We start from the raw sequence: 12,318 nt of genomic DNA, 5'->3' as shown, positions 1-12,318 counted from the left end.
GCTTAAAATATTGTTTAATTGATGTTTGACTATTTTACTCTATAAAAGAAGATGACTTCATTAGTTCAGATGTCAAACAAGTCAGGTATGAAAATGCAACTTTTCGTCACAGCAAACATTTCCCTTTGAAATCATTATTAAATTTAAGAAATCGGTTATCTTGTTAGATTTTCTCAAAGTGGTATTTTACTCAATTCTTCACCGGTTGCTTTTACGATGTAGCAACCAACGACTATACTGCAGTGGGCAAGTAAATGGCAGTAATTTGTTACTGTCCTTTATCTGCCCACTGCAGAACAATGGAGTACTCTAAAATATTTGAGCAAGGCTAAACTCAAAGCTCTTTTGGAGTCAAAACCTTGGATAGGTAGACTTGTGCTCTAAAGTGTTTTTCATAGTATTTTTTCGGTGTGTATTATGCAAACAAAAGCTTAAAAGTTTTATTTAATTTTTACACCAATTCCCTTATACACTGGTGTCCAAAAGTTAAGCATAATTCATAAAATGCGAGAAAAATCTAAATTTTCGTAAAATTATATGAAGTTACTTATGGAGATTCATTGGTTGAAGAAGAAACAATATGTTCATGCAAGATAGTATAGTCGATGGTGTCACGTGCGAATTAGGTGCGCGTTTCGGAATGCGGATAAAACAGCTCGCACGCTTTAGAGAGTTCAGGCGCGTTTCATGCAATTGCTGTACCAAGAAACATGGATCTGGTGAAACAGAACTAATAATGGCACAAAGACGCCAATTGGACATGTTTGCGAAAGGAATAATCGTTGGAATGCTAGAATATGGACGATCACAAACTGAAGTGTCTCGTATTCTTAATGTGCCTCAGTGTGTAATCTCGTGACTGTGGCAGAGGTTTTCAAATACGGGAGATGTTACCCGCCGATCAGTACCAGGTCGACCAAGAGTCACAACCGCAAGCCAAAATCGTTTTTTGGCAATTTCTGCACGACATCATAAGGACACCTGTTCCAGAGCACCGGGTTCGGCGCTCAGTGCCGTCTCAGGAATAACAAATTCGAGGCAAACTGTTTACAGGAAACTCAATCATGTCGGTCTGTATGCCAGAAGACCAGCAGTTTTCATTCCTCTCACATCAGCGCATAAACGCGCTCGTTTAAACTGGAGCTTGCAACATCGGTATTGGAGTATGGGACAGTGGGCTAATGTGATGTTCAGTGATGAGTCCCGCTTTACTCTACAGAGTGATTCTCGTCAGATAACAATCTGGAGAGAAAAGGGGACTCGTTTCCAACCGCAAAACATATGAGAAAGACATCACTTTGCGTCAGCAGGAGTAATGGTGTGGGCGGGCATCATGTTGGATGGCCGCACCGACCTCTATATTTTTGAGACAGGCTCAGTCACTGGTCAAAGATACAGAGACGAGGTTCTTGAGCCTTATGTTTGCTTGTTTCGAGGTGCTGTTGGTCCTGAGCTCATATTCATGGACGATAATACGCCATGTCACCGAACAGCTGTGGTCGGTGACTTCCTCGAATCAGAAAATATCCAGCGAATGACGTGGCCTGCGAACTCCCCTGATCTGAACCCTATCGAGCATGTCTGGGATATGCCCAGGAGACAATTTGCAGCCCTTTCGCCCCCACCAAGCTCCGCTCCGGAGCGAAAAAGAGCTTTCCAGCATGCTTGGAACTGTTTAAGCCCACAACTCATCCACCACGTCATAGAAAGTATGAGTAATCGTTGTGCAGCGCGCCTGGCAGTCAGAGGTGGCCATACACACTATTGAACTTCAGCATCATCTTTTAAAGAAAAATTTTTGTGCGAAGAGTAAACTCCTCATATGCCTAATTTTCATTTAAGCTATTTTTTGGAATGATAAAAGTAAATATTACCGTTTTCTTCAGTAGTTTCCTTATTTTGTAACCGTGTTGCACTCGCATATCACGTTTCCCCCTATTTCGATGTATATTTCTCACATTACTCACATAAACAACAATTATGCTTAACTTTTGGACACCAGTGTATATGTGTGTGCATGTGAAATGGAAGTGAGTGACACGCAAGACACAAAAAAAGAGAAAACGAGTAAAGCTTGACAAAGTTAATTTTATTGTTTACACCTTCTCGTTTTGTGACTCATCCGCGAATAGTTTCGCCACTCTTTCTCGTCCCTTCGATTGTCTAGAGTTCTGTTAGAGATTGAAGGAAAGAAAATGTTCACAAACGTGTACAACACCAGGCAGCTCGCCCCTAACTCGCTACGCTCTAGGATAGAAAAAAGAGAGAGAGAGAGTCACTAGGACGCTCCCGAGAAAGAAAAAAATTCTTTCCCCCGCTCAAGGAAGACCTGTGTGTCCCGACTGTGGAGGTGCTGTACAAGTTTGGTAACACAGTAAGGAGATTTCGATTCAATCTGCAATCAGTGCAGGGCCGCACCCAACCCTTCCCCCCAAGCTCAGCACACAAGGGCTTCGGCATCTCACAGACGATCCTGTCATGGCAAACCCTGGTTTCGGCTGGAAATCCTTCCGGAACATGAAGGCAGAAACTGACAAGAGCACAACTAAGTTCCTTACTTAAAGAACGATATCATAAGGCTTTTTTAATTTCTATTGATGGAGGTTCTCACTTTGACGTGGTGCTTGATTTGAAATTAAAGTCTTTTGTGTTGGTGGTTGATGCAATTTAAAAGATGATTGAAAGTTATTCGCGTTAGCACGTTACCTTTCTGAATCAGTCTGAAGTGAGACAGACCTTGTCAAGGATTTCAATTTGAATCTACAATAAGATTTCTCATATCTTTAAAAAGAGATGAATAAATAACGGAATTACATGAAAATTTGAGTAAGCAATTGATCATGCACTTGTTATCCAATAAAATGTTGCATATATTTTCTAAATAAAACTGGACTAGATCTTGGAATGACTGAAATATAATTTTAGTTTATTCTTTATTTCGCTTATGAATGACTTTATATTTATCTAAATTTTTTTAAACATCTTGACAGTTATTACAACTACTTTAGGATTTAAATGCCGTACTATTATTATGTAAAGTAATCTCCTGGCAAAGTCTACATGTTCTCTCGAAAATTTGGTGTGTTTGTTATCCTTATTCCTCAAATAGGATTCTTCTGTGAATGGGATCATCTTAAAGAAATCATTATAAATGATGGGGAAAACATAAATTACAGTTCAATTACAAGATTTAGTTTTTGAAATCAACACCTAGATCGAAAAGTTTTCAATCACAATTCATGCGACTCAAAGCGTTGACCGATTTCTAGAAAATTCATTTAAATTTATAAAAGTATTACGAATTACTAGTAGAAAAAGAAGCTGGTATTCAAACTACATTTCATACAGGTTTTTAAAATGTTTTTCTTTACAGAAGTGATGAGTTTGGCACCAAAGTAGAAAAAGAAGTTATCAGTGACGAAGTAAGAGAACAAAAAGCAACTGAATCATTGAAAATTTTAAAACCACAGATAATAATAGCAAAATCAGCTTTCTAATAAATGAATCTTCAGACTAGAGAACCAGAAGAAATGAAAACAATTCACAGATTGTCAGACATTTGTTGATTTTGAAACTGAGAACTTAGTTTTCGCTTTCCATTCTCAGAATGCCAAGCAGGGACTGGATGTCGCTCATGTGCAGGATGTTCTTGAAGTTTCTCGCGCGCTTTCCCATCGCAAGAATCGAAGAAGGAATACCATCGGATAACTGCTCGGGTGAAGTGGAGCGCATTGGAATGACTTCCCTCCGAAACCAGGGTTCGATCTCGTCTACGTTGTCGGTTGCTGCCCTCGTTTAGGCTCTTTGCTTAGGCGGTTCAGGCGGCAATGAAGGAGTAGCAGTTATCCGAGGTTCATAGGCGGTGTGAGGTAACAAGTGGGAAAGGATTTCCCTTTCCCTGTGCCAGTCATGAGACAAACAGTGCAGGGAGATAATTTGCTACAGGACTTCACTTATGTGCCGTGAGTTAATGGATATTGGTCATCCTTTGAGCAAATTAATTGAACAAGATGGAACTTCGAAAAGTTGCCCACTTTTTTAATTCTGTTCTTTACCGTCTTATTTAGAACTAGTTTTGCACTATCATCAGAAGAATTGTAATTTCTTTCGAGTAACAAAATCACTCCTTTTTTTGATAAGTCCAGGAGCATTCCGTCTCAAGAGCAATCCTAACATTAGAAGGTGGGGCTCAGGCCGTGTTTAAGAATATTTTTCAGAACTTGAATGATATAAGGAGTTAGTAGAAATATTTCCTGATGTAGCTCGAAGTTGTCATTTATTGTTTTTACAAAAATATAAGTATTAGAAAGAAAAAACTTACATTAGGTGATGTGTGCATTATCCGGGAATTTACCATTACTTATATTAAACACATCATTTTCAGAACGCAAGAATTACGCCTCAATAGAGAAGAATAGAGCAGAAAAAAAAAGAAATCTTTTAAAAAATCCTCTAAATTTATCCTTTAAAAATTGCACGCATATTTTGAACATTTTAAACAAACGATATTCTCCAGCTTTTTACACTATGTCTCAATTAATTTTCTGAAAGGTGCATTCTAAGGGCCCAATAAAAATAAGCATACCTAAACTCGTTCACTTTCCTGCTTAGTCGGCATTTGAGAAATGGAAGCTCTTGTCAGTTGCTGCAATATAATGACGCTAGTGCGAAGAGAAAAATCTAAGGGAAATTGCTGATGGGTATCGGATATTTCCGGGGGAGAGGGGACAAACCGTGCACTGAGTCAACATTCCTCCGTGGGATATCTACGTCGCATATTGACTCGATCTCATGTTAGTGGCATCCCTCTAACAACAAGTTAAATAACATATGTTTATAAATAGCAATACTGTTACGATTCTATGTACAGAAGAAATGTGCTCCCTTCAGAGTCTGTGGTCTTCGATCGCAAGAAGAGTCTCTACGATGGAGGATATTGAGACATGGTCTCTTAAAACTTCAAACAGATGATTTCTCTCTCTCACAGAAGGTTTACTAAATGGCTCACTATTCTTTTGATGGACGAGGGCGGATCTACAAACAAATTTTGGCTCCGCCCATCACTGGTGTGGTCACACCGTACTTCTAAGATGGCGGATCTACGAACCAATTTCCGATCCATCCTTCAGTGACGAGGTCACACTTAATTTCTATGTAACTAGGATCTGATAAACTGAGACACAATTGTGATAAATATTTCTAACAAATAAGTAGAAAATGATGGAAATGAATGAGACAACGAATGATTTTTAATAATGTGGAGTTGATTAAATTGACTCTTGTGAGCAGAGCTTTTGCTTTTGGATCCGCCCATCGCTTTGCATCACCGACATTGTATCCATTGAAGAGAGAATGATATATTTCAAATTAATTTTTAGAAATGTCGTCAACATTTCAAACAGGCGCCTCCCAACGGTTTACCCAGGATATTCTTTTTTTTTTTTTTCTACTTTCCTCAACTTAAATCGCTAATGATTGTGAAAAAACATGTATTTTTCTCAAGACACAAAATTTATCAAGAAGATCACTCACATTTTTAGTGAATGAAAAGTAAATAAAAGCTGTTGTCGAAATTGAGTTAGCTTATGACACAAACTTAGATGATGAAGTACTTCTCAAAATTATTGACAATGCTAAAAATGCTAATCGTTCTATGAAATATGTATATAGAATGCTTGTCAAAAATTCACGAAAAAGAAATCTTTTTTTTTTTCTATTTGATAAGTTAAAATTGAACAACAGCTGATGCGGTATAGCATTATAAACATATTAATCAATTACGCTAATAAAAAAAGAAAATAAATAAATAAATAAATAAATAAGATAAAAACACCTCTCTTTTAAGAGAGTTCAAACTTAATTGACAATATTTTGAGTAAGTTAAAATGTCTGTTAAAGTTCGTTATTTCGTTTTGCTTCATTTATTTAGCATGCTAATTTAAATATAATGTCACATATGACAGAAGAGTAGTTTTTCGATTGCCTCCAATTAGTTAATTTAACTTTGATCGACTGAAAGAGTAAAAATTTCCTGAAATGTGAAAATTTACGAAATTGAGTCTAGTTTTAAAAATAATGTCATAGCATTGAACTCATTGCCAAAGGCGACTGATTTTAGCAGAAAATTTGGTAACGAAAGGTTTTACAAATAAAAAGGGAAAACAAATCTTTTGAATGCTTTCTTCCGTACTTGTTTTAAAGTTGTCGAATAATTTATCCAACCGTATCCTAGTGCAAATTTTTGTATATCCTGAACCCGGTACTGTAGAGAGCCATCGTGTTTCCTCCTGTATTTTGAAACCCAGAACCTTAAAGCAGGTTCGAGACACTTCATATCTCAGGGAACCTGATATCGTGGAAAGAGTTTTCTGTTAGGGAACCCGGAATTGTGGAGAGGTACCCTGTTCCGTTGGGAAGCACCATGGTGAGGTACGACCGCGAGGGACACGCAAAATAATATCTGGCCCGAGCGATGGGCACAGTTCTTTGGATTAGAGTTTTGTCTTATGGCACTGTAGTAGAAGAGAAGGAGGGAGGGAGTTGATTATAACCCTCCCATCCAGTGGTCAATCGTGGAATGAGTTTTGTTTTGGTGGATAGCTGCAACGGAATACACCCCGATGTTCTGCTCGGAACACTCGGTATTCACCGTCAGCCCTTCTATCGTCTTCATTCGCTTATTTTTTTTTTCTTCAATCTCACTGTAGCGACCTCGACCACGAGCCTTGTCTCCTGTCCTGGGGAGGGAGAGCTGGGGAGTCAAATTATTGTCAGTTTTCTGAGGAACTCTTTCTAAAAGAACAATTCCCTAATTTAAATTATTGTTGCATATTAAAACAATTTTGAGAATAAAAATAAACTCTCTGTCAAGTTTTGAAAGTATGCTGATATTATTTTAGATTTTATAAAAGAACGTTGAAGTCAACTTTCTTCGAAAACTATTTGTTAATTATTTTTGAATAAACCAGAGCAACTTCATTGAAGTAAAATTGCTGTGCGTTTTCAAGCGCCGCCAATGGCATCATTAATCCAAATTAGCTTCTTAAGTTTGTCGTAGTAAAAGATGAATCTCACAATTGGATATTTACTTTATAGTAGCAATTATAAAGAACAGCCGTATCCTATAAAAGCAGTTGAGCGATACGTAAAAACATTATATGTAATTGGATTAAATTTTATCTGTAATAAACCTTTATGAGTCATAGGTTTTATAAAGATCTCTAATGCGTGAGAAATTTGCGATCTTGCTAATTACTAAATCGTGTCCCTGTGAATTACGAGGTAAAATAGCCGACAGTAGTTTAGTCTGATCTCAGGTACAAACTTAGAGCATTTCTGCAAGGCAAAGTATAATATACTACATATTACTTTCAACAAGCTTTCTACCCGTCTTCTAAGCTAGTTAAACTCCGGTTATCTCTCACGTTTCCGTTCGTTTCTTTCTTTCTTTTTTTTTTAAATTATTTTTGCCTCATAAGAAAAATTGCGTTCTGCGATTTTTAAACTGCCTAAGGATCAAATGATTCTTTTCAATACGGACGAATTAAGTATAAGAAAGTGGAAATTCCCAATTAGACTTTAGTGACAGAGATGATCCATTAATTTGTATTTTGGAATATACCAAAACTTTTTTCATTGGAACCAGATTGCGGTGACAAGTTTTATCTAAATGTGGTTCATTGTCTATCGAGATAGCAACTTGATCTTCAGATTTATTTAAGGCGTTTATCTTCGAAGTCCTAATTCAGGGATGGATTTAGAAAGGATGGGGTATAAAAAAGGCCTTTGAATAGATTCTTGAATGTGAGGAGAGGTTTGGCGGGTTGGGAATCTGCCGTTTTCCAGACAGCAGAGCGACCGCATTTACAGGGGATATTGCTTTTTTCTCATTCAGATAAAGGAGTAAGGCCCGTCCGTCAAGGCGCTACAGTGCAGGAGTCAGGAGTTGTCTTCTTTCGGTTCTTCTCCTCGGTTCGGCTTGTATTCAAGGCCAGGATCAAACTGCATTAGCACGAACACCTAGATGAACGAGAAAAAGAACTTTTAGAAGAACTCGTGTCACACATTCGGCAATGATGCATAGAAAAAAAAAGATGTACACTTTTACTTTGGCCAAAAAATAAATAAATAAATAAATAAATAAAAATAAATAAATAAATAAATTAAATAAAAAAAAAACGAAGCAACCGAAACTGAAAAATGATCAATAAACTTTGTTCGACCATATGATTAAAGGGCAAAACCAACGTAAATACAAAAAAATCTCAAGGAAATACAGCATATAGCTATTTCAAGACTACAATGGAGCCTCTTAATCAGTGCGAAAAACTCCCCTTACAACTAGAAAATCGTGACCATTGAATCGTGATTGAATGTCAACCACGTGGACACCGGCATTTATACCGAATGGATAAACCAATAAGTTTACCCATTTGAATGAAGAAGCTCCATGAAGAAAATGATGAAAAGGCTCCATGAAGGAAGATAATGAAGAGGCTTCATTGTAGCCTTAAAATAGCTATATGCTGAATTTGCTTAAAAATTTGTTCTTTATTTACGTTGGTTTTTCACTTTAATCATACAAAAAAAACTGAGTTCATAAAATCAAATCCAGGCATCATGTAAAATGCACAACACTATAAGAGCGTATATATTAGTGATGCGAAAGAAAATCGTTGTATTGAATTCGACAAAGAGATCTGCAATGCAATCTTTCCTCGATGAAGCAGGTCATGTATGTGCACAAAGTTGAAACGAATAAAAGGGAGTTTCAGGTTTTATACCAAGAGGTTCATTAATATCCTTGTTTCAAATGAACCATTTTTAATCTTTGTCTAGCAAGCGAAATACTAATTAGTCTAATAAACTGAGATACTAGACGCGTTTCGAAGTAATATGTGGTCATAGTCAATTGCTGTTTTGTTTTAGGAGATAGAAGTATCAATAGCCATCATAACACCAAACCAAGTTTAAAACTAGAAGTGGAGATTCTTCTTTTTGAGGCACACGCCGCTTTTTTTTTTCTTGAAAATTAACTAACAAATGGAATAACGACTCAATTTTTTTCGTAAAACATGACAAGAACTCTCAGGAAATATTGAAAACTTTACTGCACGAAAGAAAACAGCTTTTTTCAAACTAATTCATCATTTCAGTGACCTTGAATCCCCCGAACTGTGTGGTAATTTGTAACAGCGCTCTTGTAAGTTGGCTATTGTTGTATAGGGCTATTGTTGTCCCTAACACCCATCAAGGATAACTTTCTTAACAACCGCGCGATATCATCAGCGGTCCTTTCTCACTTCGACAAATTTGAATGTGAGGTTGAAAAAAGAAACGTTTTCCAACTTAATTTGCACATAGTAAATAAAACACTTTCATCAGAGGTCTTTATTTTCCTTCAGCTGATATTTTTTGCATTAAAAAAGGGTAAATTGTAACCTCGAAATACGTCTCTGCAATTTTGTTTTAAAAATTTGTGCATTAGTAGCGTTGTTTACTTTACTTTTACTTTTAACACAACGAAATGTATTAACTCCTCATATGAGAGTTTAGTTAACTGTGTATGGTATAATGCCTGTTCGAAAGTTTCTGCTAATGTATGATTTTAATTGATAATTTATTTATTTCACAAATGCCGGGTACATTGACCATTAGGCCGTAAAACCGCGGGCTCTCCAATATTTTTCGACAACACAATTAAAATTGGTTAGTGCAGAGCAGTCGTCCAGGTGAGTAGCGTCCATGACTTGTCAAGAGTTGCACAAAGTGCAGGTCGGGGAATCCTTCAGTTGAAAGCGGAACAAATAGGCATTGAGACAATCGTGTCCTGTTAAAAGTCTAAAAGCAGCCACTGCAGCAGCTCGAGGAGAATTTGGGACACAGTGGGACTCATTGCACAGTCTCCCCCAGGGTTTACCTTTTTAATTGATAATAAGCTTAATCAAAAGTTGATTAAGTTCTATTACAGTGAAACGGTTTGAAATATTACTGTAACAGAGATACTAGCAGTTTTGCTCATTGTACGTTATGGTGATAGCAGCAAGTAGCAAAATACCATTTTAAAAAGGAAATCCACAGGTTTGTTGGTCAAAAAACTAATTACTGCAAAAATTAACAGCGATTATAAAAAAATGGGACAAGCTTTACAGCACACTTAAGGATCACAAGGATGAAGAGTATTGACATTTTAATTGCAGCGAAAGAGTGCACCTCTGGAAGTGAGGAATAGAAAACATGACGCAGTCCTACAGAGATCTTCCCGTACCTGCTACTTAATCGGTTTCGAGTGGGATCCTGTTGTCACAGTGTAACAGAAGACCTTTCATGACATTTTTGAGTTTTCTGATTAGGCCACTCAACCTTGATTTGTCGTAGCAAACTTTTTTGAGGTTTTACACGTAAAAGAATTTACCGACAGTTTTTAGAATGTACGAGATTAACAGTGAAGCAACTTGATAGTAATTTGATGTAGTTTTGCCTTAGCGACACAGGCTGTAATTGACGGTAGTTGAAAGCATCACACTACACTACACTCCAAGGTTCCTTGTACCTACCGCTGCACGCACTTACTTAAACTGGTTTAACAGAGCCCTGAAGACAGCTCTGTTTTTTATCCAGGTTAAGAGCCTAGAAACCCTTGATTGCAGCAACTCCAGGAATGTTGATTTGGAGTTGGAATTAGAAGGATATTTTGAGTTTTGTATTCAGTACTCTTGTAAAAAGATCTTTGGCCTAGGATGAGCGTATTTTGATTTCGATTGAAAGAGGAAAAATGCTTAGATTTGCAAACCCCAACAATCGTTGTTGGAAACTCCTCATCCCTGGTTTACTGAAGGGAATCGTTTAAGCCTCTAGTGTCCGAAGGTCTTTTCACTATTACCTGGCTATACAGTGCACCAGTCACAATTTAGCGTAACTCAGAGAATCTTTGATCGACAGGCACTTAACTACAGCTCTCCAACTACGAGTTCGACGCCCAACTGATCAAGACATCACGACTACTACAGGAGTTAAGGCAGGTAAAGCCATGAATAGTAGAATAAAATAAAGACACGTCCACCATCTTGCAGCTAAACGATGCTTTTTTTCTAGGTCTGCTATGGTGAAATAGCGTATTTGTTTCTTGATTGTGGCTTCCCATTAGCTCGATGTAAGTGCACACTCAGGAAGCAAAACACGCTACTTCATCATTAGAGAAGACACAGATAAAAAGAGGCATTTAGTCCCAAGATGGCGGATGTGTCGCCACTTAAGCTATGATCTAGGGCTATAAAGGCAGGAAGGCTTACCATGTCCGTGGGCAGGAGCGGGAATTCGGCGGGCGGGTTGGTGATGACGAATCGCTTGGAGGAGGCCTCGCACGATGAGCTGGTATCCCTGAACCGGTAGAGCCCGATGCAGAGCATGCCGTAGCTGCGGAGGGCCGTCACGAACAGATCGCTGTACTTGCCCCCCTCCTGCAACAGATCACAAGCCATGAGGAGATTCAGAAAACATACATGACGATACGAAATTATACATACAGGGTGATTCTGCACTAGACGGCGATACTTTACGGGAGATAGAAAAAATCCAACCGAGGAAGAATGTATATAGGATAGTAGTAAATGCAATGTTGACGCTCTTCATTTCCACAAAACCAGAAACTGGCGGATGCAAAATAGGTCAAATTTGTAACATAAGACGATCTTGCACAACATTTTGTTTTTTGAGGAAAGGTTCAAAGCTGTTGTTTAAGGTTTGTAGCTCTAATGCACGGGTTGCAACGACAATGCAGAGATTAGTGAAAGCTTTCCAGAATGGCTCGTTGTTACGCTGGCCGATGCGTTATCAAGCAATTAATACAGCTGTAAGCCACAAATTCATTTCTTTAGAACTAAACTATTGTATACAATCGTTTTAGTGTTATAAATTTGGGACCTGTTTCATGTCCTAATTTAGGCTTTGTGTGCATCAGCATTGACTTTACGACTATAAGTTCTTGTATATATTCTTGCTTGTTTAGATGTTTTCTATCATCCACTAATGTGTATTGTCGTGCTATTCAGACACATCATACATAATTGTTCAATTTGTAATCAGTAACACTCTTACGTCTCTAAGAGAAATTACGTAGTAACGCATGAACATGGAAAAAAAAATTCACTTGTTTTGGACTTACCCGAAGCACGTATATGCAATATCTTCTGCATACTTGTGCGTCACAATACTGTTTTTCCCATATTGAATTTTTCACAAAAGTAGTTGTCAAATTCTTACACACTCCCAATTCATAATTGTACACTCGTGATTTAAAAATAATCAACAAGGACAAAA

The 12,318-nt window shown here is 37.6% G+C and overlaps 1 protein-coding gene across 1 annotated transcript in view; it reads right to left on the bottom strand.

Moving 5' to 3' along the window:
* Window positions 1-7,443: 7,443 nt before the first annotated feature.
* The window catches only part of LOC129221512 (calcium-activated potassium channel slowpoke-like), a 114,471-nt gene continuing 109,596 nt past the window's right edge, over window positions 7,444-12,318 (bottom strand). The window contains exons 26-27 of the mRNA XM_054856003.1: window positions 11,292-11,459; window positions 7,444-8,019 (exon numbers count right to left, since the gene is read on the bottom strand). Of these exons, the coding sequence (XP_054711978.1) occupies window positions 7,939-8,019; window positions 11,292-11,459 (249 nt within the window). The 3' untranslated portion in view covers window positions 7,444-7,938. The remainder of the gene's footprint in view (window positions 8,020-11,291; window positions 11,460-12,318) is intronic.

Source organism: Uloborus diversus, chromosome 4, assembly GCF_026930045.1.
Source record: "Uloborus diversus isolate 005 chromosome 4, Udiv.v.3.1, whole genome shotgun sequence".
NCBI classification, from domain to species: domain Eukaryota; kingdom Metazoa; phylum Arthropoda; class Arachnida; order Araneae; family Uloboridae; genus Uloborus; species Uloborus diversus.
This window is presented reverse-complemented; position numbering and strand designations above follow the sequence as displayed.